General features: G+C 45.7%; 3 protein-coding genes across 10 annotated transcripts; 1 reads left to right on the top strand and 2 right to left on the bottom strand.

Annotated features, from left to right (window-relative positions):
- LOC117155537 (zinc finger-containing ubiquitin peptidase 1) lies at nucleotides 1-18750 on the bottom strand. Of its 7 annotated transcripts, none has more exons than XM_033331602.2 (9): nucleotides 18558-18750; nucleotides 4537-4774; nucleotides 3682-3935; nucleotides 3299-3602; nucleotides 2770-3197; nucleotides 2290-2692; nucleotides 2098-2225; nucleotides 1796-2019; nucleotides 1-1678 (listed from the first exon to the last, which is right to left on the bottom strand). In XM_033331602.2, the coding sequence occupies exons 2-9, from the start codon at nucleotides 4740-4742 to the stop codon at nucleotides 1634-1636; spliced, it is 1992 nt and encodes a 663-aa protein (XP_033187493.1). In that variant the 5' UTR covers nucleotides 4743-4774; nucleotides 18558-18750; the 3' UTR covers nucleotides 1-1633. The 7 variants fall into 7 exon arrangements, with proteins under 7 accessions (XP_033187493.1, XP_076479422.1, XP_076479423.1 ...); XM_076623307.1 differs by lacking the exon at nucleotides 18558-18750 and adding an exon at nucleotides 5429-7252; XM_076623308.1 differs by lacking the exon at nucleotides 18558-18750 and adding an exon at nucleotides 5829-7251.
- Nucleotides 9713-22795, top strand: Reck (reversion-inducing-cysteine-rich protein with kazal motifs). Its single transcript, XM_033331601.2, has 8 exons — nucleotides 9713-10246; nucleotides 16144-16196; nucleotides 18746-18829; nucleotides 19132-19168; nucleotides 19247-19594; nucleotides 19695-20127; nucleotides 20245-21619; nucleotides 21722-22795. Exons 1-8 carry the CDS (start codon nucleotides 10102-10104, stop codon nucleotides 22103-22105), a joined length of 2859 nt encoding a protein of 952 aa, XP_033187492.1. The 5' UTR covers nucleotides 9713-10101; the 3' UTR covers nucleotides 22106-22795.
- Nucleotides 22483-26895, bottom strand: Prp5 (pre-mRNA processing factor 5). Of its 2 annotated transcripts, XM_033331600.2 has the most exons (8): nucleotides 26805-26895; nucleotides 26667-26718; nucleotides 26330-26533; nucleotides 25939-26086; nucleotides 25545-25859; nucleotides 25127-25454; nucleotides 23926-25048; nucleotides 22483-23837 (listed from the first exon to the last, which is right to left on the bottom strand). In XM_033331600.2, the coding sequence occupies exons 2-8, from the start codon at nucleotides 26684-26686 to the stop codon at nucleotides 22883-22885; spliced, it is 3093 nt and encodes a 1030-aa protein (XP_033187491.1). In that variant the 5' UTR covers nucleotides 26687-26718; nucleotides 26805-26895; the 3' UTR covers nucleotides 22483-22882. The 2 variants fall into 2 exon arrangements, with proteins under 2 accessions (XP_033187491.1, XP_076479421.1); XM_076623306.1 differs by lacking the exons at nucleotides 25939-26086; nucleotides 26330-26533; nucleotides 26667-26718; nucleotides 26805-26895 and having other exon boundaries at nucleotides 25545-25656; nucleotides 25751-25772.
- Between the last annotated feature and the right edge of the window lie 297 nt (nucleotides 26896-27192).

A 27192-nucleotide genomic window follows, 5' to 3' on the forward strand; every position in this document is an offset into this window, starting at 1 on the left:
TTGGGAATTCTAACAAAGCATATATTTTAATTTGACATGTGAGTAATTTAAAGTTCTTTTTACACTTGCTTAACAATTCCATAGCTTGCTTTGCCTGAACATTCCAAAATATTGAACATATTCTTAATGAACGTATGAAAAAATATAATGCAAGTAATAACCATATCTTTGCTGTCAGTCATAATTATTGCATCTGGTTCTAGTGAGTAGAAAGACAAATGTTCACTCAATTAGTGCATTTTATAAATTATCAAAGCTATAAAATAATAATACATTTTCTTCTTATAATACCTTTCACAGTAACAAACATCGAATTTTTTTATAGTTTCCAAATTTCTTGAAAATAACAAATATGTATCAATGATCATATGCGTATCAATACAATTTATAATATACAATAAGTGTAATGATAATAACAGTAATAACGCAGACGATTATAAATATAATAATGGAAACAATGTAACTCGTTTAATCGTGTAATATAAATAACAAATTAATGGACTGTCTTGCTCTCTGATCTTCTCTCGCAACATTGTTCTTAACTTATAAATTAACGTATGAGTAGCCTTAATGTAATCCAATAATTAAATAGAATATCCGAAAGTAGTATGAAAGTAGTTGTACTTTATGTATGAGTGAAAGAAGTGTAATACAACGAAGAGTGTGTGCAAGAATGTGTATATGTATATAGATAAATGTATATATAATATATGGAAATATGTCGTCTATTCTTGTAGACACTCCAAAAAAATGAAGTAATGAGAATAAAAGTTGATTAGAGAATAATAATCTTTGACGGTATATAAAATTGTTATCGCCACGCGTATTGCAATATGTTGTTATATTGATACTTTTATTGACTAAAAATTGACAACATTTTGACAACAACGTTCATAGAAATGTAAAGTACAAGTGAAAGAGAAGTTAAAACACGGACAATGCTTTCTTTAACGTTCTGATCACGTGGAGTGTCTTCAAAAATATTTAGAATCGGTGATTAGCATTAAATCGATAACAGCATCACAGCTACGAAAGAGTCTCGTTCTCCAAGATCTGCCATGGCTTTTTCCGCTGATACCACCGATCGGCATAGGACGATTGGTCGACTAAAAGTTAGCACAGCCTGTTCGGTGCGACGAAAATTGAGCAGAGCATTATGACCAAGGAATGGCGACCGAATTGATTCTGTCCTTCAAATTCATCGTGACTGTAACTTTCCTTTCCAAGCACACATCCCCTAATACAATATTTTCAAGGCTGAGTCTGAATTAAAAAATGATCGGTACGCGTAACATATAGACATCCCTCCCTTTTTTTCTTTTTCTTTTTTTTTTTTTTTTTCTTAGAAAGTACAACTTTTATAGGTTCGTCGGTCAATTTTAACTGCAAAAATTCTGAACCACGACGCAGGCTTATTAGATACACGTGATTTGAGGAGCCAACGAATGACGGCGAAAATATGCAGGAATATATTGTTAAATAATACATCTGCAACTACTACGGTGGAGCAAACCTCCTAATGATAAAACCTAGAACATTGCGGTCATGTAACTTTAAGGATGCTGGAGAAAATTGGTTTGAGGCAGTCTATCGTCTTCCCAAAAGATTTAATTCCTTTCCAGGCCAGTAAATCTCACCTATCTTGTGGCAACCGAATCAAACGTAATACTTTGCTTTCCTGAAGTTAGAAATGATTGTAATTTAATTTAATTAGCCCTTCTTGCAATAAATAATCACATCTATAGCAAATAAGCGAAAAGATAAACAATAAACGAATAAATATATGAAAGCTTACGTGATACTCTAAGTCGGTTTCCATGATACCGGTAACAGCAACGACTTGATACTGTCTCGCTTTCATCGCTGCAATCGACTTGCGTACCAAACGCATCGCACCAAGTGCACTACTTGTACTGTTAAATTGTGCCATTTGTGCTGGACTATGGCTTGGATCGAGTACTAACATTGTTATCGAACCATCTCTCAACTGTTCTACTCCTATTATTGTTCTACTATGACCTACAAATAATAAAATGTAGTTGTCTTTCCTAATTTCCTCTTTATCCTCGCTTTCTTAATTCCGTTGTTAGTCTTTACCTTGATGCTGCAAATAAAGAGGTGGCTTGAAATCATCGCACCGCTGGAAGTATTGTAAAACCCAATTAAACATTTCAGGGTGTCCGCCATCAGAATTAGTTGGTGTATAAAAATCTACCAGCTGACACCTGTGATAGAAACACGATGTATAATGTGACTCTAAAAAAAGATGATAGAAATTAAAGGACATACTTTATTCTTAAACTAGACAACAGTATGACTACTTCGGTGGGACCAATCCATTTTCTGGTGTTCACCAATTTTCCTCCCAACTGTTCAGCTCCTTGAGTATCGAAACCTTGGGCCCAAGCCCACTCTATCATCTTCTGAAGTCTAGAGATCGACGGTATAGAACTTCGTAGTGGATTCTTGGTAGAACTACCGCTACCCAAACCAGAATTCCACGCTTTATAAACTAACTCGTTGTACCCTGTATGTTGCAAAAGTGACGAAATTAACATCTGCAAATTTCTATAACCACATCCCCATCCTTTGTCCCCATAGGTAGTTGCATAATGGTCTATGGTAGAACACATCCAGGTACTTAATACATTACTACATGCTTGACTGACAGCCCGTATCTTGGAAACTAGCCCTATAAAGAATCGATGAAGTAATAAAAAGTATTCGTAACGTTATGAGTAAATAGATGTGGAAAGAAAAGATTATAACCGCGTGTACAAGAACTGCCATCATCGATGCCACTGCTTTCAGCTACTCTGAGCTCGGTTTGTCTTTCGTAATAATCAGCAATCGTCATTTCGCCGGAATACACAGCCCGCTGCATATTGGTGACGCTTTGTTCTCTAAAATTCCCTTGATTGTCCATTCCATATTGCGCCCTTAACATCTCAAATTCACGTTGTTCGCGTAATTTTCTAAGCTCCTTCTCAAGTCTTTCCATATCCTTTGCTAACATTCTGTCGGTAGACAAGTCTGGAGTTATAGGAGATGGAGTGCACTTTTTACTGAAATGTTCTTCAATGTGTGCAGTTAATTCGTCGTTGCTTTTAAACGAGGTACTGAAGCAAACTGGACACGCAGGTGTATCACTACCAACGGTTGCTTGAGCTGACTGGGAAGCTGCACCATTCGCAGGGCTTTGTAAAAGAAATACAATAATTTTGATTTTCAAATCATGCCAATTTACTATAGACACAACTGATTGTTATGCATGCAATACATATAAATCTTACATTACCTCAAGATGTCTTTATGTTCTATGTTAACGTGTAGCTCAAGATCAGAAGAATTTGGGAAAGACGTGACGCAGAGTGGGCAGTTGAAGACACCATCACGCGATGGTGGAGATTCAGGTAGAAAGGACGGCGACGTGAGATCAAAATGTTGTCTGTTGATATGCTCTTCTAACCTTAGTGGACTGTCAGAACTGTAAGGACACATAGGACATTCTTGTACTGGAAGTTTTGGCGAAGCATGGGAACGTAGTTGCAAATTTAGGCCTGAACGCAGCGGAGACCCGTGTCCAGCTGCACCTTCGATAACTGAAAAGATATTGTGGATTATGTGTCGCATCAGTAACTCGAGCTATACCAGATAAAACTTGATAAAACTTCTTAGTACCGTTATTAACATTTCCAATGTTATTATTGTTATTATTATTATTCACATTTGCACTAGGAATCTGTGGTTCCACTTTTGGTATTTCTTGCTGCTGCTTAACACGTGGACTGAACGAACTGCTCCAACCATTTTGAAGAAGCGGAGGACTTGGGGACATAGTTGGAGAAGGACATGGACCGCGACATTCGTCGTCTCTTCTATCATCCACTAACGAATCGTCATCGATAAATGCCATCATGTCATTCTCTGGAGTACTGTAACAATTGAGATAAGTAGTTATCACCATACACAGATACTTTAGATATACACTGATTGTAAGCGGTACTTGTAGTATGTACATAAAAAGAGTCAAGTATTTATTACTTTTTACGACGAATATCTAATTCACATGCTGTTTCCCCTTTGTAGTCTTTTATCATGTTTCATACGATTCATTTGAATCTATAGCACTGTCTACACATGGCCACTATATACTTGACAAACGATAGTCGAATAAAGACTAGGAAGAAGGGACTTGGACATAACTACGTGTAACAAGAAAAATATTAGAAGAAGTAACTAGGATTAATGGGGTAATTTAATGCTTCTTCGGCGGTGTCAATTCATCTATGGTTAATTAACTAGTAAACAAACCGGATAAGCCCGTAGACAAGTACGCTCGCAACGAATTCAGAAACTTTGTACAACGGAATACAGAATGTATACGTATATGTAGTAGCGCGACATCTAAGGCCCATTTTTGCCGCCATTTCTCCTCGCAATCAGAACAGTTTGAACGCTTTATGATGTATTTGAAGGATATTTATGAAGAAAATCATATATGCAAGATTAAAAGGATAATTGCACCATATATACCTTGGTGTTAGATAATCGAGATGGGCACTGTTAACGTGGGTCAACATTTCCGTCGGCGAAATTTCGCCTAAATCGCAAAAGGGGCAATTTGCGGCTCCTTGGAGGTGGTAGAAAACCATATGAGATCTCATCTCTTCGTCATTGAAACCTTCCAGGCCGCAAATTTCGCATGTGTAATTCATTTCCGGTGGTTTACTGGTCGCCATTTTTATTACATGCAATCAAATCACTCGCTGGCCTATAATAAAAATAAAAATGCATATTATTAAACTGTCGTTTATTGAAATCGCTCGTGCAAGATCCTAATCAACGTGCATGGAATCGTGCGTCCGTGTTGAATCGAGTCTTAACATCCGATAACTCGGCTATTTAAACAGCCGTATCGTATAACGAGTCAACCTTTAAACGATCCAACTAACTTTGTGACAATGGTCGGAGAAACGTTGCCATTGAAACATCGCAGCGGACGGTGCGCTTCTCGACGAAACGAATAGCAGAAGAATTTAAGCAACGGTTTAGACAAAGTAACCCGCGACGGTACATGAAAACTGCACTGTCGAGTATTTTCCTCGGTGAATCGATAATTGAATTCAGGGTCGCGTACAAGCGATTGTACCGTGGTTAGCCGTTAGGTTTCTCGCGAACGCGAGATTTGTTCAAGCGGCAGCACACGAAAACACCATAACACGAGCAAAACTAGCGTACAGGCTCGTTTCCGACGCACCGTGTCAGCTGATTTAGTAGAGGCAAAAGCCCGCACAGCACATCCGTGATGCAACGATATCCACGAATGGAAGACGTTTTCCAGTACATAGGACGGTCCGCGTTCGTTGAATCGCAGTTCCGCGTGTAAGAGGAAATGCAACGCGATCTCTCACCTCTGCTTTATCACCTGAATCCGTTTCTCGCTGCCGTGTTCGCGTGTCAATCAATGCATTTCCGTGGTCGGCGAGAATCCCATGGCTCTCGTTCCGTAAACAAGAAAGCTTCGACGAGAGAGAATCGCGACGACGATGGCGACGTCGACGACCACGGCCACAACGGCCAAAGAGAGTCACAGAGGATCAAGAGGAGTGCACACTTTCGATGTCGTTTTTCCAACCAAGCGGAGGTCGCGTATCTTTTCGCTCGCTCGCTCCCGAGGAAACTAGGCCAACCAGTGAATCGCAAGAAGAAACGAGTACACGTTAGGTTGCTGGGTTGGGTTGACCCATTTGAGGTCGCGGTTAACGCGTGTACTCTCGCACTCGTGCCTCTAACGCTTCCTTGATATCCGATACCCTCGCACTCACCCGATTAATAGCATCTATTTGAGCGCGCGAACCAATTGCAATCCACACTTTTTTTCCACGCTTGTTTTACACGCAGCAAGGCGTCCGTGCAGGCCACAGTGCCTAACACGGCGCCTCATTTGCCTCCATATGACAGCGCCAATCCACCCCGACACCTTGACGGAAAGAGTTTATCGTTCCACCACCCCACCGCGTCGATTCTCCGCCACTCGCTTGTCCGAAGGGTTGCGTTTCTGTAGAGCGGAAGGCGCTGGCCGACGGCGCCACCCTCGAACCACCCGACGTCGCACGCGGTCGGTAAACCTTTCCCCGCTTTTCTCCCTTAAATTTCTTCCCGATCTCGCTTACGAACGAACATTTAATCAGGCAAATTTAGAACATTGCTTACAATCTTATCGGAACGTGGCCTCGATATAATTACTTTTTAATAGTTTTTAATGTCATCTGTTTGATTCGCCGGCTCGAGCGGAATTTCCGCTCTCGTATTGTTTCGCTTAGATTCACTTCGAACCGGATCTACTGGAATCGGCGAAGCGACGGAGACTTGCGTCGCGCAGCGAGGCAAATTTCCACGACAACAAATAGCATGTATATCGGGTTACGATGACAACGCGTTCAATGGAGGCACTTTTAGCGCGCAGGCTCGAGATATTTGAATCTTATTTATGATACTCGGCGTCTATGTTTCCGCGTTACGGCTTTCAGCTTGTAGCCGGTATTTTCAGCTAACTCGCTGATTGTGCAAATAACGAGATCTTGAAAAGGTTAGCCCGAAAGGCTACCTGAAATCCAACCATCGCGAGAAATGGTATATCTCCGATAACCAAGACGTACGTAGAATCTAACCTGCCTAAAAACTATCAGTTTCTTTCCGTTCTTTCCTTTTGACCTTTTCGTTCACCCGAGACATTTTTCTACGCGCGAGTTCTTATTGCCGGCTCCAATGCGTTCCAATTTCTCTCATTGTATTCCCTATTGTTCGTCTGCGACTCTACGACGAGGTTTTCCATAATGACAAGCCGGCAAACGGTCTCGACACGGTGCATTATCCGAATGGCAGAACGCAATCAGCTTTCAATGGTGAGTTCATTTTGACGAGTGATTCGAAAGCGCTGGTATTTCGACGATTCGAAGAGTCCAATCGATCGTTCGTTTCTATGGAAGGCCAAAGGAGAAGCTTCGTTAGGCGAATGTTACGCTTGCGATGCAACGAATGGAAGAAAGATGGAACTGGGATCGCGGTTGTTCGTATGCTTGTTCGTAACGTGATCAAATGGGAGGTAAACATTGGGAATTCTGATCGTGCTTAAGACATTCCTTTGGCACGGTAGAAAACGCGCGACAAATTTACGCGAGAAACTCGATTTCTCACGATGGCTAGCAAGGAGCAAGCTGGTCCTCGATTTCTGTCCGATGGTCGATGCTGGTTCATTGACATGCAGCCGACGATTGACGGAGGATGCAATGTTCACAGAACTATTTGGTCTTTCCCCTTGGTCACGCGCTCGCCCTATCCCTCCTTCTTCCTTTCGCTCGTTCGAAGGGTGCGTGAGTCAAATACTTGAAGCGCGCATGCACGGAAAGTAAATCGCCGGCAAATTTATTGGACACCTTTTCGACTCTGCACGACGATCGATTCGATTACCAGGAATTTCGATTTGGCCAATTTTTCATTGAAAAATCGGTCTTTCGTACCGTATACAGTTCTCGGCCATCGAACTACGATCGCTCAGTACTTTCGACACGTTTTACCCTTACTCCTTTGCTTTACTTTTACTTTGCAACTTCTCTAGACTCTAGAATGTCGTCTAAAGATCATAGATCGTGATAGTATGCAGTAGCATGTAGCCTATAGCAATAGGAAATTGGAATTCATCGTCACTGGTGCTCCGATAGATGCATAACATACCGTCCAATTAATGCTCGCCACTGGATAATTAATAACCACTGCGACTACTTAAGTGAGTTAAACCGAGCCGAGCAAAGTCCGCATTGCAAAAACGTTTCTGGCACGATCTCCCATCGATGGAATACGTTAAGACCAGCCTCGTTCCTAAAACAACTGGAAAAACCTTTGTGTACTACTTGACTACTTGATATTGATTGAGAATATACGTAGCACCCAACATTGACGAGATTATAATAAAAAAAAAAAAAGAAAAAGTCGTGTTAAATTTTTCCATCAAATTTTCGAACGTCGAACGAAAATCAGACAAATTAAACGATTCTACAAATACAATCGTTACAGGGAATGGAATTATAGGGAATAAGCAAAAAAGAAAAGACAAGCGATTGCCCATTTCTGTTACGAACCAATTCGATTACCAATCGCCGAATGTGCCGGCAGAATTAAATTCTTGTTCATTAATCGCACGATCGTCGATTATTTCTACAGCTAGGTATCGCAGTAAGTTGACAATTGTAGCTTAATATTCTTGAAAGGGACAGCATTTGGGTTAAAGTAGATGTTCGGTGAGGAAATTGTACGACGTTCCGTAACCGCGAATGTCGTGGTTAATGGTTGAAAGTGCTAGGACTGACTCGCGAGCATCGTCAAGATAATGCCATCAACCGTTCATTTTGCAAATTAGTCGCCGAGCGTACCAAGTTACATTAATAATGGTGTTTATAGCGTACAAAGCGGCGACGATCCTACGACGCAAACCGGTACACATTTGCAGAAACTTTGCGAGTATTTATCCGTGTTCGACTTGGAACTGGTTTCATCCACGGGTCTTTTTTCCTCCCGTCTATGGACTACGAATTTCCCTTGCCGAGCTTTCGTATTTTCCTGCAAGGCCACGCGGCCATCTCGCCTCGCGAATTGTAATTATACGACCGTACGAATCCTATGATTACCGACGATAAAATTGTTATCGCAAATAACGGTCCGATGCGTTTGGTGCGCGCGTCCACGATGAAACAGCAAGCCTGCTCTAAGGGATAAAGTGGACAGAGATGCAAAGGAACAGAGAGAAAGAGAGTCGAGGAGGAACAATCCGTCCGCAGCCTACGTGCGGATTGAAACGGATTTATCGGCGGAATAAATTAATAAATTACTCGACCATCGAGTCGATTGCCTTCACGAGGGGTTCGAACGGAACCCGCGTCCCACAGCGACGCATCCGAGTGGAAATTCAGTGAATGAATCTCGAGATTATTCTACCGCGCAACTTCTATTTCCACTTTCCATCGCATTGATACGGGATATCGCGTTTTGTCATCGTAATTAGCTCGCACGCCCACGCAAAGGCAACTTGATCTCTTTATTTCATATTAAATCTTACTTAGCTACATAGGTACGTCGAGCGACTGAAAACGGTACCGTATAAAGAGCGCAGTTATCAGAGAATAGCTTGCGATTGCCAAAGTGAATCACATTCTGTCAAACATCTTAGTAGAACGAACGGTATCCGTGTTTCGACGATAGTCGACGACGAACGAATGCTCGCTCGTAATACGTCTCAATCGCTATCAGAGGAAGTACAAGCGCGGGTTATCAGTTTACCCGGTGCAGGAATGTGGCTTTCTAACCCACGCCACGGGCCGAGCTGGTCCCTTCGAATTTACGACTTTCGATGAGATCTCGCTTCGACGTACAGTCAACGTTCGCTCAGAACGGTGATAATCCGTTTGCCTGGAGATAACGAAATCGACCAACGATCGATACCAGCTGTACGACTCGAATCTTGTTTCGTGTCATCCTCTGTTTCTCGCTCCAACAACGCGCAACATTAACTCAACTTTTAAATACGAAGATATGCAACGATAACTTGGGACAATCGAGAGTGTGTGTGTGTGAGAGAGAGAGAGAGAGAGAGAGAGAGCGAGTCACGAGGCTTCTTGAAACGAACGGCGAAAAAATGCATACCGAGGGTCGTGTAGGTACAGCCTGAAGATGTCACGATCACAATAGCAGTTGCACTGCGTGACAACGACAACGCGCCACGCGTCTTTTCCCTCCTCCCACACGCAATCCCTCCGTCTCTATCTCTCGTTCAGGCCTGTCCTCACTCTCTCTCTCTCTCTCTCTCTCTCTCTCTCTTTAGATGTCTGGTCTCCTTCTTCCTCTCACCCACTCGGTCGAGTAAAAAGCTTACCGAAGCGAAGAGCCGAGGCCACGAGTGCGACGAAAAGCTCAGTCGCTCGCGGACTGCGCTCCAGTGCACTTGGTTTTCGCGCGAGTCCGCTTCTCGCCGACATGCCAACTCTGTCGCTGTCGTTCGCAATCGTTCGTAGATTTCGCGCGCCAGTTGTGTTTTAAGATGCGCCGATGGTGTCAGTGATCGTCATGGATCTCGAGACTCGACCGCGATTTCATGGAAACGCGCGATATTCAACGATGCTGGTGATCGGGTTGTCGACGGTGATGTTGACGGTCATCGTCGTCGCCACTCCTTTTCTCGACGCTGCACAAGGTAATTTTCTATTTCATCTTTATTTCAGTTGCGCGATTCGGCGACCGTCGCCTGGCCGGACAACTCGAGCTTCCGACTCTGGGAAACACCGGTTGGTCGAAACGAAACATTGGTTGGTCCAACTCGCTTGGTCGTGCCGCTAGCCGCGTTATCGTAGCGTCGGATGAACGGCGATTATTTTTAAAATAGCTCGTGTCAACTCGTGGTCGGTCTCGGTCGCGACTCCGCTAAAATACAAATTCAGCGAATCTTTGTCATCTTTCTCGTCGGAGACGATATCGGCCACAACTTCTGGCCACATGTGCGCACTTGCCTTCCTTTCTTTCCCCTCTTCGCTTCTCCTTCCGTATTAATTCTCGCCGCTTTTGTCAGCCTTTACTTTTTTCAGCCTCTTGCGCCGTTCGATTCGCGCGGTCATCTTAACGCTCTCCCTTCTTCGACTTTATCGTCGACATGCTCGAGAAGCGGCCAGCCATTTGTTTATCTAGGTGCCGTGTGGCTAAGTACGCTCAAGTGTCGACGGAAACTCTTCGCTTCTCGGGCGAATCGAGGCGACAAAAAGCGCTCCTCGCTTTGGGCCGCCTTCCGCAATTTTTCCTCGCTGATTAAAACTGCCACTGCATTCGTCGACCGTTCGAAACGATCGAAACGATCGAAACGATCGAAACGATCGAAACGAACGTACACGCCACCATCAACGAAACACTAGCGATTCGTGGAATTTCTTAAAAAATGCTCGTTCCGCGTTTCGTCGCCCGTCTGCCGATCTTTAATCTCTTTCTGTCTCGAAATTTACATGGTGCACGTGCGTGTGAACGAGCTGTCGCTAACGGTCCTTCGCCCCTGCCTCTCTTCAACTCGGTTCGAACGCCTCTTGTACAATAAGAGGAAAGAGAGTCACATACATACATACGTACTTACATACATAAGCAGAGAGCCATTGGCGGTCGCGTATTCTCGTATATGCGTGTGTATATATATATATATATGTATATGTATATGTATATGTATATGTATATGTATATGTATGTGCACATGACATAGGCGTATAGGTGGATACGTATTCGTATAGGTTGGCGTTCGTATAGAGTTCGCGAGGTGATAACGCGTCGCGCATTTCTCCGATCCTCTCACCTTTTCGCTGCACGCGTGTTTCCTCCGCTCCGTGCGTCGCGTCACCGTGACTTAATAACGCGTTATCCGTTGAGTGCGCACGCGACTAGAATGATTTCGTGCTAATTGATATCTCGTAAATTCTACGCCGAACCTTCTCTCTCTCTCTCTCTCTCTCTCTCTCTCTCTCTCTCTCTCTCGGTTCGAAGCGAAGGCGACGTTTATATCTCCGTGCGGTAAACGTCCATCAGTCAGCGTACTCCTCGCACTGTGTAGCAACGAACGTAGTTTCTAACAACCAGCACCGATATTTATGCCATGCAACGCTAATGCGCTGGACAAGCTCTGACTGTCGGTTTTATCGACGATCGAAAGCCGTCGTTTCGGTAGAGCAGGCGTTTGTTCCGCTGTTGAGAGTCGCCGTTTAACTCGCTGTTTAACTCGCCGCTTGTTTCTATCAACGATACACACCTAGGCAAGACTTTGCGCCATGGCCAAGCTCCTCCTATAAATCACGCGTCAAAGTTCTCGTCGTTCGTTCGACCCGCTGTGGTAGTCGCGATAAAACATCGTTAAGGTGTCATTCGATTGCAGTAATTTCAGGCTGGATGCGCCATCAGCGAAGGGCCATGAAATAATATCTGGTTGCGCGATGAACGAGACAGAAGGGAGGAAAAAAGAAGGGATAAGAGGAACGTTGTCCCGCTTCAGCGTTGCGCCGCTGGCTTTTGGCCGCGTTAGTACGCAAAACCAGCCGGATCATAGTAATTTTAACGCGTGCCTGTTTGCGCGTAAATCCTTTCTATGCCGCGCGTGCAATTTCGCCTGTCTTTCAGCTGGAAATTGGAACGCGACGTTGCGCAAGCGATTTATGGCAACGCTACTCCGAATACATCGATCGACCGATCCAACTTATCGATTAATGCCTCTTCGACTCGATTCGTCGTTGATCACTCGCCAAACGGATCTTTACTCGTCGAAATCTTTCCGACCTGCTCCTCCTCGCTCCTCGTTCCTTCTTCGTTTTGTCATACGCGATCGTCGTCAAAAAGTCTTCGTAACGGGACAGCTCGATCAGACGGCCGTGAAAGCAGAATCTACAAATAAGATGACGAGCAATTTTTCAATTTCCTAACCGATTACATCGACTATCCCCTACTCAAACAATCGATTTCCATTTGATCGGGCCGATCGATTCGAAGCGGATTCGAAGCGGATTCGAAGCGGATTCGAAGCGGATTCCTCGCTTATCGTTAGCTTCCTCTCGTCATAAAACGACGTGAAAATCGAAAAGACGGTAAAGACGGAAACAGTTCTTATCGATCTTTGATTTCCAATCAACGACCGAGGAGACACGACTATCGTGATTACATCGATCAAATTTGAAATCAGTCTGAGTAATCATCAAACTGTTTTTCTTTTCTCTTGCCTTCGTATCTTACCAATGATCATATCATACTGTACTCTGCAAACGTTGCGATATTTTCGTAAACGACTGCATATCGTCGCGATAGACGATTAACGTTCTTGCAACTTTTGTTCTCCGATCTCTTACGAGCAACCGGCGAGCGACTTTGGTCCAACGGTCCGCTCGTTTCTCCGTAAAGGACAAGATCTTTACCAACCGGATCGTTTAGTACGTAACATAACGATATCAGAGGATGGTTTACAGAGGATCGCTGATTTATCCGCGTCTCGATTTTCAATTTCTCAGCGCTGTCGCAATCCTTTAGCGGCAATTAAATCACCGTCGGTGGCAGCCAGGTTCGACAGCCAGGAGACGCGTCCCGTTACATGATTTTCGCAACAGTGTCCGCAATTAGACGAACAGTCGGAACTTCCTGAAAGATTTACGTCGGTGCTGTCGCGACGGAGATTCCGGGGCAACGATTTCTTTGGACCGGTTGTCGCGAAACGCGTTGCTGAAAAAAGGAACGAGCACGCTGCGCCGCGCCGCGCCGCGCCGCGCCGAAACGAAGGGGTTAAAGGAGAACGCGACTTGCGATCGGCAGGGCCCTGACACGGTCCACCAGCCAGCAGCGTGTATGTGCAGCATAGAGTGTGTAGAGTGCAGAGTATAGAGACATACTCCGCCTTTCGATACATGTCGATGGCGTGTCGGGAGAGTGCAGAGATAAATAAACGCATAAAACCCCTGTGACAGCTTCACGCCGGATAAAAACACGTCGAGAGACACTCGGTATATAGTATCTCGATTCGCTCCTTTTTATCTCTCCTTTCTCTTCTTTCTCTCCTTTCTCTCTTTCTCCCACCCTTCGACAAAATTCTACGAAATCATTCGTCTATATTCGATCGATCCTCTTCCTCTCCGTCCACTTCGATAAACGTTGGCAAGTTGGACGACTCTATCAATTTCTTCCACCCTTTCCGCAGTTCGCTATTGCGTGCAATCGTAATATTTCCATTCAGCTAGCGAGCAAGCGCGTTTACGCCGGCGATATAACTCGCGCCTAGTGCGACGAAACGGGGATCCTTCGGAAGACGAAAACGGAAGACGGACTCGTCGTATACCGCGTACTAATGTACGCGAGCGAGCTAATTAGGCCAGCCGGTTCAACGAGTCAACAATGATCGTTGATCGATCGACTTTGCGCACCCTACCAAGCTGTGCACAAACGGGATACTTTGTTACGCCTGTACCAAGAAAACGTTTATTCTTTAACTTTGCCACTAAATCGGCAAATAAAAATGGGATCGATGGAATTTTAAACGCGACATACCTACGATTCTGGAATAAATGTTGTTTCGAATGTATGCGAGTCGTCGGTTCGTATGCAAATTCGCGCAAGGTTTTCCCACTTCCTGGCTTATCTTACATCTGCTGGAAGGATTATCATCGTTAGGCGTGGGAGAATCGTGCGAGTTTTACGAGTGCAACGACGTGGATGTCACCATTCGCGCACGATACGGCGATGGAAGGCGCAGCTGCGAGAATAGGCATGGCCCTTTTATATGCAACTATACCGCGCTCTCACCCACATGCGCGATACGCGTGGCATACGCCAAGACATTCACGTTGACACGTTTCTTTCGATTTTGCATTGAAACAACGAGCCATCGCGTTTTTTCTAACCGTTGAAAAAAGAAGAAAACAGAAAGAAAGAGAATCTCGACGCCTGATTGAGCGATATCGAGAGAGACAGACAAAAAGAGAGAGAGAGAGAGAGAGAGAGAGGAGGGGAGGTCTGAGAGATTTCAAAGAAGATTCTGAAAACTTTCTCAGAGCCGTTTTTAAACTTCAACACTAAGTTCAAAGAGACAGAGGTTTTGCTCGTTCCATTTCATCCGGCTGGATAAAATTAAGGGGACTTTCGCAGCTTAGATCGGACTGGAAGTCGAATGGCCGCAAACGACGTTGGCTATTTTTGTGTCGTTCCTCGAGAGAAGCCACAAACCCGTTACGATTTCAGGGGACGCACTTGCCACGGCGAATTTCACAACTCCACCACCAATTTAGCCACCGACATCAAACGCCGTTTTCCTATCTTTCCTCTCTAACCTTTCGAAATAGGTTAACGATTCTTCGATTATTTTTAGCAATTAGATTACGCGGTGATTTCTCAGACATAGCGAGACAACTTGCGCGTCCCTCGTGAAATCGATATTCGACAGGCCCCAGCTGTTATTTCTCTGACGAAAACGGGGAACCTTAACCTCGCTTTTCCTATTTCATCAGCTGCACAAACTTGTCGCGTGTTAAACGTTCCTACGTTTCTACGCTCCTACGTACTGCCTGAAATAAACGAATAAAAAGAAAAAAGAAAGAAGATAGAAGAGAAAACGAGGAAAGAGAAATAGGCTGCTGACGACGAAGAGTACACGATGTACGAAGCGAGTCACGCGGACAAACATAGTTAGCCGCAATTTCTGTCTGACTGCTATCTATTAACTTAATTGTGTAACACGCTTCGAACCCTCTTCTTGTCTCCAGGCTCTCCGTGCCTCGTGTGCATCGTTTATAGCGTGGCCGGCATCCACGATTTCGGTCCTCGTTCAAAAGTCAATTCCACCGGAGACCGGACCCGCATATTATATCCGTAAAGTCGTAAAAGATCACTTACGACTTACGACGCGAGTTACGCGCCACTGCCGGCACCGAGGCATCGCTCACCACGCGTCTACGTTCTCACCGTGAGATCATTTAATAAAAATAACGTTCGTGTCGCGAGAAGAATGGAAATTGCACGATAACGAAGTAAAGATCTCGACGCTTCGAGGGATATCGTAGCAACGTTACTCGTATCCAACTGCACGTGCGCATTATCCGTAATCGTATCGTTCAAAGGCAGTAACGACTGCTTCACAGAGAAATTGTTCGCATTAGACGACAGATTTCTTTCTCGGATCGCACTTTGCGATCGTTGAAAGAAATTGTCGCCGGCACAAGTTCAATTTCTCGATGCGTTCGCAAAGGATGGCGGAGTAAAACGATATAATTAGAAAATACGTATTCTAATGTACTTAATACGTATAAAAGTGACAGCTTTTTCAAATACTCGAGACTTTCGGTAATCGTCCGTGCCTTTTCCAAGGGTCGTTCGGTCTTGACGTGTCCCGCTTACCCTCATCCGGCACCATAAAGGCGGATCCTTTCTCTTTCCAACTGACGTAACGCAGGACACGCGTCTGTTTCGTGTTTAAGGAAAAGCGGAGAAAGGATCGTAATACGCGACCTTTCCACGGATCCTCTCCATGGATCGTTGCCATGTGTTTTTGCGTCTACCGAAAAGATCTGACTTGCCTCTATGCCTTATTTGTTCCAGAGATGTCCTGCTGTTCTTTGGCTACCGGATCTTGTCGCAATGTCTGCTCCAAGGTACCTCCTTTTCTCTCAATTTTTCATTATGCACTCGCGATCCTACAGAAACACACGCGGTAGCGCTTCGACTCGAACAACGGAATAGACGGTTCCGGTGAATTGCGCAAAGGTGCCGCGTGCTTCACCAGCAAACGTACGCGCGAAACCGTAGCCGCAAGATTTTCAGAAATATTTCATCCCCCGTTCTATGTGACTTTCTTCCGACAAATATCTTCTCGGACAAACATTTTATATACACGCCTTATTTCTTCCTTATAATTGTCGTCACACGTATGAAACGTTGTTTATTTTACAGTGAAAAAAAAGAAAAAAAAAAAAGAAAATCGATCAAATTCGTCAACGTAAACGTATTTCGGAGAAGAATGTCTTACGAATTCTATTCGCGATTCGTCGGCGAACGCAGCGAGCAAGCAGCATAAAATTCGTCCGAACGTTCTACCGCGTCTATTAATTATGCGCGCGAAAGATCTCCGTGGGAATGTGAAAAAGATAATTCCGAGGAATATAATTTCACGGGGCGAATGCGATATCGCTGGCCGGCTGATAAATATCGGTGGCCCGACCCCGGCACGATAGAGGGTAGAAAATATGCCGCGTCCACGGATATATTAGGATCTGCCGGGAATAAAAAGGAAACTGCGCGAGAAGGACGAAGCGTGACGGTAGAAAGGTGAAAGGAGAAAAAGAGGAAAGGCACGGTGGTTTTTCGACAGGGCTCCGGTTCGGAGCGACGCGACGCGACGCGACGCTACGCGGGGCGCACACGTGCTTGTAGCTTCTTTAAAAGTGGCTGCAGAGGGCCCCTTCCGAGATAATATCGGGGACACTGGGGCCCGCTGAGAGATTTACGCACGACCCCCCTCGGGGTCCCGGTCAGCTCATTCATACGCAAATATTACGAATCGACGCGCTCCGCATCCTCCACCAGACACGCTATCAATGATATCGTGTTTCCCCGCAATTTGTACCCGCGAAACCGAGTATTCTCCGCATCGCTTCTCTTTCGCGTCTAGCAACGCGAAACGCGGCTCCTCTTCTCCGTACAATTCTATGCGCTTTAGATTTAAGGGTGGTCGATAACGATAACGATAACGATAACGATAACGACAACAGTCGATAAACATTTCAACTGCTTTTCTCAACTAATGCGCGCACCGACGAATAAACGCGAAGCGATCGATTAATAGATTTAGCAGTAGCATCCGCCGGACATGGCCGGAAACGGCCGCAAACGGCCGCAAACTCTAACATCATCGTACGATCATGCATCGTACGATGCCTGCGGTTATTTATATCCAGGCATGTTTTTACCCCCTACTCCCGCCCCCCCCTCCCCCGCCGATAATAGTTGAATCAAAGTTAATAAAACCGCAACTTGCATTTCGATAAATCGTACATCGTGATAGCCAAACTGTTCCAAACAGTTATAGACATTTTCTTGTAATTTCAAATGACGCGAATTACGCGACTTTCTGTACTATTATGTGCGTTGTGTGATATATTTTGAAATTTCATCGGCACCGTTACGACACACGTTCGTTCGACTATCGCGGATCGGAAAACGTATTTATACGTGTAAAAGATATTTATATAGGTAGATATTGGCCGCAGAGATTCTTTAAAAAAAAAAAATCGTTAACAATTTCATCGGAGAAATGTAAAAATTGCGGAATTTGATCAAACCAGATTGAGGAAACTAGATCCGAAAGAGGCATAGTTTCGCGAGCTTTACATGCTACGCTTTGTACGTAATTTATAACGGCGATCAGAATGCCTGGCATCTAGCTATGGTGGAAAAGTTTGGCGAGAAAAACGCACCCCCTTCGAAATGGCGACGAGGCTAAGCTGTGCATAGCTCCCAGAATATACCGCGACAGAAATACGTGCGTCGTCTCCGGTTCGCTATCGTTTACGCCCTTAACGTTTGCAACGTAGTTCGACTGGAAAGCTCTATTTAAAACCCTCGATTGCTCGATCATCGCGAATTAAAATATCTCTATCGCTAATAAGTCCTTTCGTAAAGGATCGTCGACGAAGAGACAGGAAGGAAAAACAACGATCGATTTAAACGACGAATTATATTAAAATACAGGCCGTAATCCGGCCTGCGGCCAAGTCCTAACAGGACCCACCACACGCCGATGGATAGTCGTAACTTGTAACCGTGACGAGACTGCGGGATAGATCCGCGCGTCCTCGTACGATCTACGTCGATTGAATTCCGAATGAACGCCTAAATGGTACAACAGTCGATATCCGTGCGGTGGTCTATTGTCATTCAGTGACCAGCAACAGGAAATCGTGGCGACCGAAGCGTACTCGTGTCCTTGATTCTTAATAACTTCTAACGCGTCGTACCTTGCATTCGTAATCGCGGAAATTCCCATCGATAGATATACAGCTGTCCCGTTTTTTCTTCCTTTCCACTTCCCACGAATCCTTCCAATTTTTTCCCATCCATCTCTGTACGGTAGACGTTCGAACAAAAATTGGAGAAAAAAAAAAAGAAAGGAAGAGGAGAACGTTGACGGCAGCGGTGCTTTCAGATCTCGCTGGTGGCGTTGGGAGCAGAAGCAGAGGCAAGGGAGAACGCGACGCGACGCTTGCTGGAGTTCTGTTCCCTCGAGCTGGTAAGCCGTGTGTTTAATCGATCCTTTTAATCCATAGCCGACAGTCGGAGACGGTGTCGAATCTGAAACGATGCCCGCGACAATACGTTAGCGTTAGCGATTCGAGAGAAAAGGGACTGCAAGAGATGGACAGATTCGCGTTACAAAAGACTCTGGCGATACCGCTTACCTTCTCCTTACGTTTCTCCACTCGGTTTTCATTTTCTTTCTTTTCTCTCTTTTTTTTTCTTCTCTCTCTCTCTCTCTCTCTCTCTCTGTGGATTAGTCCCTCAGCTTCAACTTTTCCTTATTCTTCCTTTCAGATGGTATTCTGGGGCTGCGTCAACATGACTCTGAACGGTGAGAGTATCTCGACTCGATCTTGCTAACATCCGTTTCGCAACAACGCAAAATTGTTAACTAGTTTTGTCCCGACAGAGGTAAAGAGATACGAGAATTGGACTGGCAGGGGTTGCTGTCACTTAGCGCTGAATCCAATATGCCGATCAACGTGCGCTCTCTCCGGATCCAGAAGGGATCTGAACGTATCCTGCCGGCCGAGCGACGAGCCTGAATTCTTCTCCTGTTTGGAAAAGCGAGAGGAAGCTGAACACTGTTGCAGCAACGTATCCGACGACACCTGCAGAACAATTTGCCAGGATTTGTTCTACAAGCCCGGAAAGATTTCAAATCTCAAGTTGTACAGTAGCAAGGGATGCTTCCATCAGATTCCAAGGTGCTTGAAAACCGTGGCCGAGGCGAAACACGCCGAAGATCCGAAACAACGTAAGTAGAAGTTGACGATTATTAAGTCTCGTCTCGTCTCTCTCTCTCTCTCTCTTGTAACTCTGAATCCGCCAATCGTCTCGACATGTTGACACTATAGATCTGCATTGCTGCAACGTGGCTAGCAGCCCAGCCTGTCTCGAAACGTGCAGAAAGATCCTGCATACGGCGACGACCGACCAAGAGATCATGGACGCGTTGACGGACAAGTGCAGACCGGTTCTACCTCAGTCGCCGTTTTGGAGTTGCCTGCTCAAGTCTGGCTCGTCGAAGCCAGCTCGCCTACCTCTAGATGCGGGCAAATTGTCGTGCTGCACCAAAGCAACCAAGCCATCGTGCCAGAATCTGTGCTGGAGAGCGTTCCAAGCGGACTGGGAGTCCGCGTGGCTTCAACTCGACGCAGAGTGCCTGTCGTCCAGCCTGGAAGGAGAACTGAGACGGTGTCTCGAGGATACCGACGATCCGTGCGAAATGGGCTGCTCCGGGCTGTCCTATTGCACCCGATTCAACGACAGGTCGACGACACTCTTTAGGTAGGAACTCGGCGCGTTTCGGTTTGGACCGCGGCCAAACCTGCTTCCATTGCTTTGTCCCATTGCTATTCTTATTCCACTTCTATCCTCTATTTCCTCCTTTTCGTTGCTCCGTAGGAGTTGTTCGGCCGCGGCTGACGAGGCAGCTAAATTGGAAGCTGATCACTGGGCCAGAGGTGGAATCGTTCGTGGATTAGGTGTGCCTGTTCGAGCCGCCGCTTCCTGCCCGCCGGAAACTTTACGCGCAGCCGCGTGCTTATTGCAGCTGAGACCGTGCGAAGCCAGAATCCACGAGACGAGACTTTGTCGAGAAGATTGCCTCGAACTGATGGCCAGTTGCGTGGACTGGTCGGCCATTAACGGTCCCCATACGGCAGCCACATTGTGCGCCAAGCTCTCACCAGCTAGATCCGATGCCTCTTGCGTTTCTCTGAGACCCTTTTTAGAGGATGCCCAGGATAACGAGTCGGTGATTCGCCTCGAGGAGGACATCGTCACTCCTTGTAGGAGTAATCCTTGCGCACACGGTGAAATCTGCCAGCTGCTTCATTTCACCCGACAGGCGTACCGTTGTCTACCAGCTTGTTCTCTCGGAGAAATGTCGAAACAGTTGGTACCCGTGGGATCCTGGGTACAGATACCAAGGTACGACCAACAGGGTTGTCTGCGAATCTGCCAATGCACGGTCCACGGTTTGGAGAAATGCAGAACCTTAAACTGCTACAAATTCAACTCTTGCTGGGTGCACGACCGTTTCGTCGCTCACAAAGCCAACTTCTATCTGGAATGTAATCCCTGTCACTGTTTCGAGGGCGAGTTCACGTGTTCGAAGAAGAATTGCGGCGAGATACGCGTACCTTCGTTGCCCTGTGACTGTCCGGCTCATTACGTCCCCGTTTGTGGAAGATTAGGCTTCACTTTTGCATCCGGTTGTCTGGCAAAGTGTTCCGAGATGTCCGCGAACGAAGTAGAATTCGGTAGCTGTTCCTCTCGCGACCCGTGCGCGTCCAATCCTTGCGACAGCACGGAAAAATGCGTCCCGAGAACCAGAGTGTGCTTGTCCAGGCTCCAGAAATCTTGTCGCCAATACGAATGCGTACCTCTCGATTGCGATCCCCGAGACGAGGCCAACGGTCCGGTTTGCGACAAGGAAAACCGCCAACATCGCTCCATGTGCGCCATGATTCGATCTGGGGCCAGTTTGGGCTACAGAGGACATTGTCTAGAAGGGTGTAGCTTACGTGGTCCCGTTTGCGGTACCAACGGAGAGATCTACGCGAACGAGTGCGCAGCGTGGGCGGAAAGGACTGTGGTGGATTACTTTGGTCGTTGCGTGGCTGTCGGGTTGATAGGTGATCAAGCCAAGCCTCGTTGCGGCGATTTAGTACAATGTCCTCGGTTAATCGAGCCATACTGCGTTGGAGTCACACCCCCCGGTGCCTGTTGTCCTGTCTGCGGTGGGGCGGCTAAGCTCTTTTATTCTAAAAAACAGGTACGTTATTCTCTCTCCCTCTCCCTTTTTACCTTTTACACATAGCGTTGCGCAACGCCAAGTAGCCACCATTCTTATTCTCCGATTTTTGTTCATTTTCAGTTGGATAGGATATACTACACGATGGACGAGGACGTGGACAAAGATTCGGTCGCGCTCGAGGTCCTCTTGTCAGCTCTAGCACGACAGATCCAAGTGGCACAGTGCGTTCTTCGAGGCATGATGACGCCAGACCTCGACATATTCGTTATAGTACAGCCTACGTCGAAGAGACCTTCGCCGCTGCAGCTACGAGCTTGCGTGGCTGAGACTGAGAAACTAGTTACCAGAATTTCGGAGAGGAGCCCCAGGATCACGACGGAAGTACTGTTAGGCGCGCTCACCAGAGCGGAAATTGCTCATAGCTACATATCAAGTGCCATGACCATCGGGGGAAACGTTGCGCCGCTCTTACTTGCAATTCTCCTTTACGCTATAGTTTCGTGACAACCGAGACACATACGGGAACGTACAAGCGTATAGGAGACACGTCGGCTGATCGCGATAAACGGCCGATTCGTTTGTCGCATTTTTCAAACGCGTTAAAGCATTTCTTTTACCTAGCGGCGTTACCGTTCGTCGCGGTATCGTCGAGTCCATGACTGTGATTCCTCTAGTGCCTAACGTAACGTACAGAAAAGTAGCGTGTATTTCTCGTCTATCTTTTAATATTGCCAAAGAAAACGGAGTACGTGGAACATGTACAAAGACACATAATTACCCAGGCAGGAATACGCCGCTAAACGATCGTTAAAGGATGATTATGCTGGCCGTTGTAAGCTGTAAATAAAGTTTCAGTCCTGACTTAAGTTACCAAAACAAAGTGGCGATTGATCGTTACGTTATATTCTCCGTGAATACAATAATACAATGGATAAAAAAGGTCAAGTCTGTCGAGCGGCCCAAATTATTTATTCTCTTGTCCCGCAATGTGGGTTTCGCGTGCCTTTTGTTCGAAAATCTTAATTATTTAATTACGATGGTTAATCAATTTGGACCGCTGGCAAATACTTTCGTTCGCTGAATCGGTACTCCGTAAACCGACAAGCAGCTCTTTTGAACATTATTGTACCGTTAAATACAAAGTGTTTCGCAGAGACTTTCTGTAAGTTTAATAAATCTCTAATTTTACTCGCACGTTATTCGTCGAAGTTGCGTATATGCTACAGTGCGTAGGATCCCGTGCATCGCATGTACAACGAAAGACATTCCACTTTTCCATTTTTACAAAACCTTGTAACGACCGCGAGATGCGGTATGCGCTCCGGACGCCTGTAACTTGATCAGCTCTTCCTTGATCAAACGCGAAACTTCTGCTTTGGCCTTGCTGACTGCTAGCTCGCTGGTAGATTCGATGGCGAGGTACAACTTCCTCTCTCCTTCCGGTGGTGCTTTACCGGGTGCGATGTAAGTCCCTCTAACCGTGAGACCTGCTTCGGAGTACTCCGAGATCTGAGCAAGAGCTTCCTTGCTTGTAACTCGCCACCTAGCCTGTTGCGGGAAGTCGTTGATCTCCAATTCTTCCTCGTATTTGCGGAACGTTTGTTCGCCAGCCTCTGCGTCGCTTTCCACTAGATCCTCTTCGCGAGGTTGGTAATTCAATTTCGTGTTCAACTTGGCAGCCAGCTGTTCGGCAACCGTTTTCGCTGTAATAAGATTGGTGGGGCCAGCACCTTTAAGTATAGCTTCGGCTGCTTGCTGTGTTGCACCCTTCGCCTCGGCACCTAGATTCTTCGCAATGTTGATCTTAGACGCCAGTCGCCTAGCCAACTCCAACTTGTCAGTCGCGCTAGCTACAGGTTGACCAGCAACCGCGATATTGGTGGCGGAAGGTCTGGCGATTTCACGAACCGTCCTCTTTGGAGCAAGCATGCTCTCTATTTGTTGATCGATGTCGTTCTCTATGTCCTCGTCATCGGAATCTTGTAATCCCAGAGCTGCCTTTTGGAACTTCTTCTTTTCGTTGGCCAACGCTGCCTCCGATTCGTCAAATTTGAATCCTTTACCACTGAAACCGCCTCCCGTGTGAACCTTCTTCCCGTCTGCCGCTTGTCGAGCTTTGTATCCCTCCCATAGTTGACGTAACGGTTCCGGAACGGGGACACCCGCTAATTCGTGAGCACGTAAAATATCACCCGCGTAACGTTCTTGCTCCGATGTGATAAAAGTGTACGCGTACCTGTAGACAAAGGGTAATTCTCCGTTTGTTTATCGTTCGAACGATAAATAACATAAATGTTACAGCTGGAAAAGTACAGAGAACTTACCCCTTGTTCCCAGCTCTTCCTGTTCTTCCACATCTGTGCACGTAATCCTCGTAGTGATTCGGGCAGTCGTAATTCACCACGAGTACGAGATGCTTCACGTCCAGACCTCTGGCCGCCACTGACGTTGCGACTAATAACTTTGTCCTGCCAGCCTTGAAATCCAATATAGTCGAGTCTCTATCGCACTGGTCGATACCTCCGTGAAGCGACATACAGGAATAAGAGGCTTTCATTAGATCCTTGAGTAAGGTGTCTGCGTTCTCCTGCTTGTCGACGAATATTATAGCGGAACCTTTATCTTGATAGTGACCAAGGATTTCAAGTAACTTGTAAAACTTTTGATCTTCTTCGAGAACTACCACGTGCTGTTCGACATCCTTACAAACGATCGATCGTCCTCCGACCTGAACCTCTACAGGTCTGGTTAGAATTCTTCTTGCTAATGCTTCCATTTGTCGAGGGAATGTCGCGCTGAACAGTACGGTTTGCCGATCTGGCCGAACGTTTTCCATAATACGCATGACCTGGGGCTCGAAACCCATGTCGAACATTCTATCCGCTTCGTCAAGAACCACGTACGTTACTCTGCGCAGGTTTGTCACCCTTCCGCTGTTAGCGGCTAGCATATCGATCATTCTACCTGGCGTACAAACGATTATTTCGGCGCCTCTCTTTAGTTCGGCTATCTGTTCCGATATACCGGTTCCACCGTAAACGCAGACATGGGACAGCCCCAGAGACTTTGTGAACTTTTTCGAGTCTCTACCGATTTGCATGCATAATTCTCTAGTTGGCGTCATGATCAACGCGATCGGACCATCACCGTCTGCCAATGGAGGCTGATCGAGAATATGCCTGAACATTGGTAGCAAGAAGGCTAACGTTTTTCCACTGCCTGTCTTTGCTATACCTATCAAATCACGGCCAGACATGATCGCCGGAATGGCTTGACATTGAATAGGGGTTGGTTTCTCGTAACCGAGTTTCTTCAACACCTCCAACTCTTTCTTCGTGACGCCACACTGTGCCCATGATTTAATGGGCTTCGGACAACCTTTGCCTTTCACGCGAATACCTTCTAACTCCTCTTTGTACGCTTCCACTTCTTCCGACGTCATTCTCGCTAAATAAATTAAACGCGAATCATTAATGAAAGGTCGAATGTCACGCAAACAATATCCCAACAGGTAGTCGATCTTACCGATCTCAGGTACTTCAACGTAGAATGATTTTCTGAACGGTTGATACTCGGTCGTTGCATGATCAACTTTGGCTAATTCTCGCTTTTGCTTGTTCGCGATGCCAGCAGCTGTTTCGTGAAGATTTTCGCCTTCCTCTTCGCTGGAATATTCAAGACCATCTTGATTCTGTTCGATCAGTTCACCCTTTTGCTTCTGCACTTTCTTTTTGGCTACACCGGTGACGATAACAACGCCACCGCTCTGAGTACCTGCCGTCCCTGTGCCGTTATTCGCGTTCTTTCCACCTTTGCTATCGAGTTTGTTCACCTTACGAACTTCCTCTTGAACCTATTCGAACAAAATCATTTGCAAACCTTTTGCCCGCAACACATACACGTGCAATGTACACGTGGCTTAACCCGGTATACGTATACATACTTCTGCCATAAAGGCATCAAGGGGATCGACTTCTTCTTCGTCGCATTTAGCTTCTTCCTTAACTTGTTCCACTTGCTCTTTCGTTTCTCCGTCTTCTTTGCATTCCTTGTTGCTATTTTGGACAACAGGCGTTTCTTCATCACTGTCATCCTCGAGGGACCACTTTTTCATAGGCAACTGTAGGTTTGCTAAAATGGATGCCTTACCGTCTTTCTTCGTTGCCTCCAACTCTTTCTTTTTCCTTTCGGCGCGCCACCTCTCTATTCTTTCTCTCCTCTTTTGCATTTCCAATTCCAATCTTTTCTGCTCTTCCTCCTGACAAACACACCATTTTCGAGAAAGATCATTTTTTAACGACGAGTGGTAATGAAATTGCTCGAATAATATAAATTACCTTGTCCAACTTTGTATGATCGAACGGCAGTTCATCGCTGTCACCCTTCTCTTTCTCCTTTCTCTCTCTCGATCTCGATCTATTCGACCGATCTTTGCCTGAACGCGAAGACTTTGAGCCTGTAAGACGCTTTTCTTTACTGTCGCCGCTAGTATACCGAGAACAATCAATATCAGCACGTTACTTCGTTGTTGTATGCATCGCGAGATAATTAAAAGCAAACACGATACGCTAGCATAGTTTCCCCGGTAATCTGGAAACGCTTTTTAAGAAAGTTACAACGTTAACGGATCCATCTATCCATTCCTACACGAAACGCACGAACTTGGGAAGAAAATATTTTCCAGCGTAAGATATTTTTAATTATAAATTATAGATTACGTGTACACACCGTTTCCTGTCACGGTCTCTGTCTCTTTCGGAGCGATCTCTTCTATCTCTGTCACGGTCTCTGGAACGGCTCCTTCTTTCCCTGTGCCGACCTTTATCTCGTTCTCTATCCCTATCACGACTCCTAGACCGCCGTCGTTTCTTCTCCGGTGTGGCGGATCGCGATCTGGATCGCGATCTAGATCGCCTTCTGTGATGCCTGTCCCTGGAACGCGAACAAGTCGAATATCACAAACCGGACGAATAATTAGTATCGATCGAACGAAATTCGTAGTTTATAACGGAAAGGTAAGAAAATTAACCTAGAAACGTAGTCGAGTCGAAAGGTTGTCACTTACTTGTCGCTACTTCGAACCATGATCGACGATGCTGCTCAACGGCCGGAAGATTCTGTTTGGGAATGTAAATATTTTTAATAGGCGAGCATTTATAGCGATGTTTTTCTAATTTGGTCGGAAAATAGAAGAGAAAATTACTTTCGTTTACAAACGCGCAGCCAAGTTCCCCTCGTTGTACAGGTGCTGCCACTACTCGTTTGCACATTAACAACGAGGAGATGAACTAAAATCAGAAACTACACTTGCTCGGTACGGCAAAACAGTCTCGATAGGTGGCCGGCTCAAGGTTCGTGTCTAGGATAAATTTACGTATCCGTCATATAAAACGACCGACAATACGCATATACGCATATACGTTGGATTAGATATTAAACATCGACCACATATGTCAGTTGTATTATCCGTTATGCTCGATGCTTTGTTGCGTCTATGCGTGTCTGATCAATTAAACGAAACGAAGAATCGAAACGCGAAGTAAAGAGCAACAAGTAAGAGAGCTGGGAAGAAACGTTTTATCGGGATCGCC

The sequence above is a fragment of the Bombus vancouverensis genome, chromosome 12 (assembly GCF_051014615.1).
Source record: "Bombus vancouverensis nearcticus chromosome 12, iyBomVanc1_principal, whole genome shotgun sequence".
Taxonomy (NCBI): Eukaryota; Metazoa; Arthropoda; class Insecta; order Hymenoptera; family Apidae; genus Bombus; species Bombus vancouverensis.

Coding starts and splice junctions, on each gene's coding strand:
- LOC117155537 (XM_033331602.2), bottom strand. CDS start 4,742: ATGGCGACCAGTAAACCACCGGAAATGAATTACACATGCGAAATTTGC. Junction 3,936..4,536: donor CTCGATTATCTAACACCAAG/GTATATATGGTG, acceptor CAATTGTTACAG/TACTCCAGAGAATGACATGA. Junction 2,693..2,769: donor TGGCAGTTCTTGTACACGCG/GTTATAATCTTT, acceptor GATTCTTTATAG/GGCTAGTTTCCAAGATACGG.
- Reck (XM_033331601.2), top strand. CDS start 10,102: ATGGTGTCAGTGATCGTCATGGATCTCGAGACTCGACCGCGATTTCAT. Junction 18,830..19,131: donor AGTTCTGTTCCCTCGAGCTG/GTAAGCCGTGTG, acceptor TCTTCCTTTCAG/ATGGTATTCTGGGGCTGCGT. Junction 19,169..19,246: donor CGTCAACATGACTCTGAACG/GTGAGAGTATCT, acceptor TTGTCCCGACAG/AGGTAAAGAGATACGAGAAT.
- Prp5 (XM_033331600.2), bottom strand. CDS start 26,686: ATGGTTCGAAGTAGCGACAA. Junction 25,455..25,544: donor TTGATGCCTTTATGGCAGAA/GTATGTATACGT, acceptor TTGTTCGAATAG/GTTCAAGAGGAAGTTCGTAA. Junction 23,838..23,925: donor GGAAGAGCTGGGAACAAGGG/GTAAGTTCTCTG, acceptor CTTTGTCTACAG/GTACGCGTACACTTTTATCA.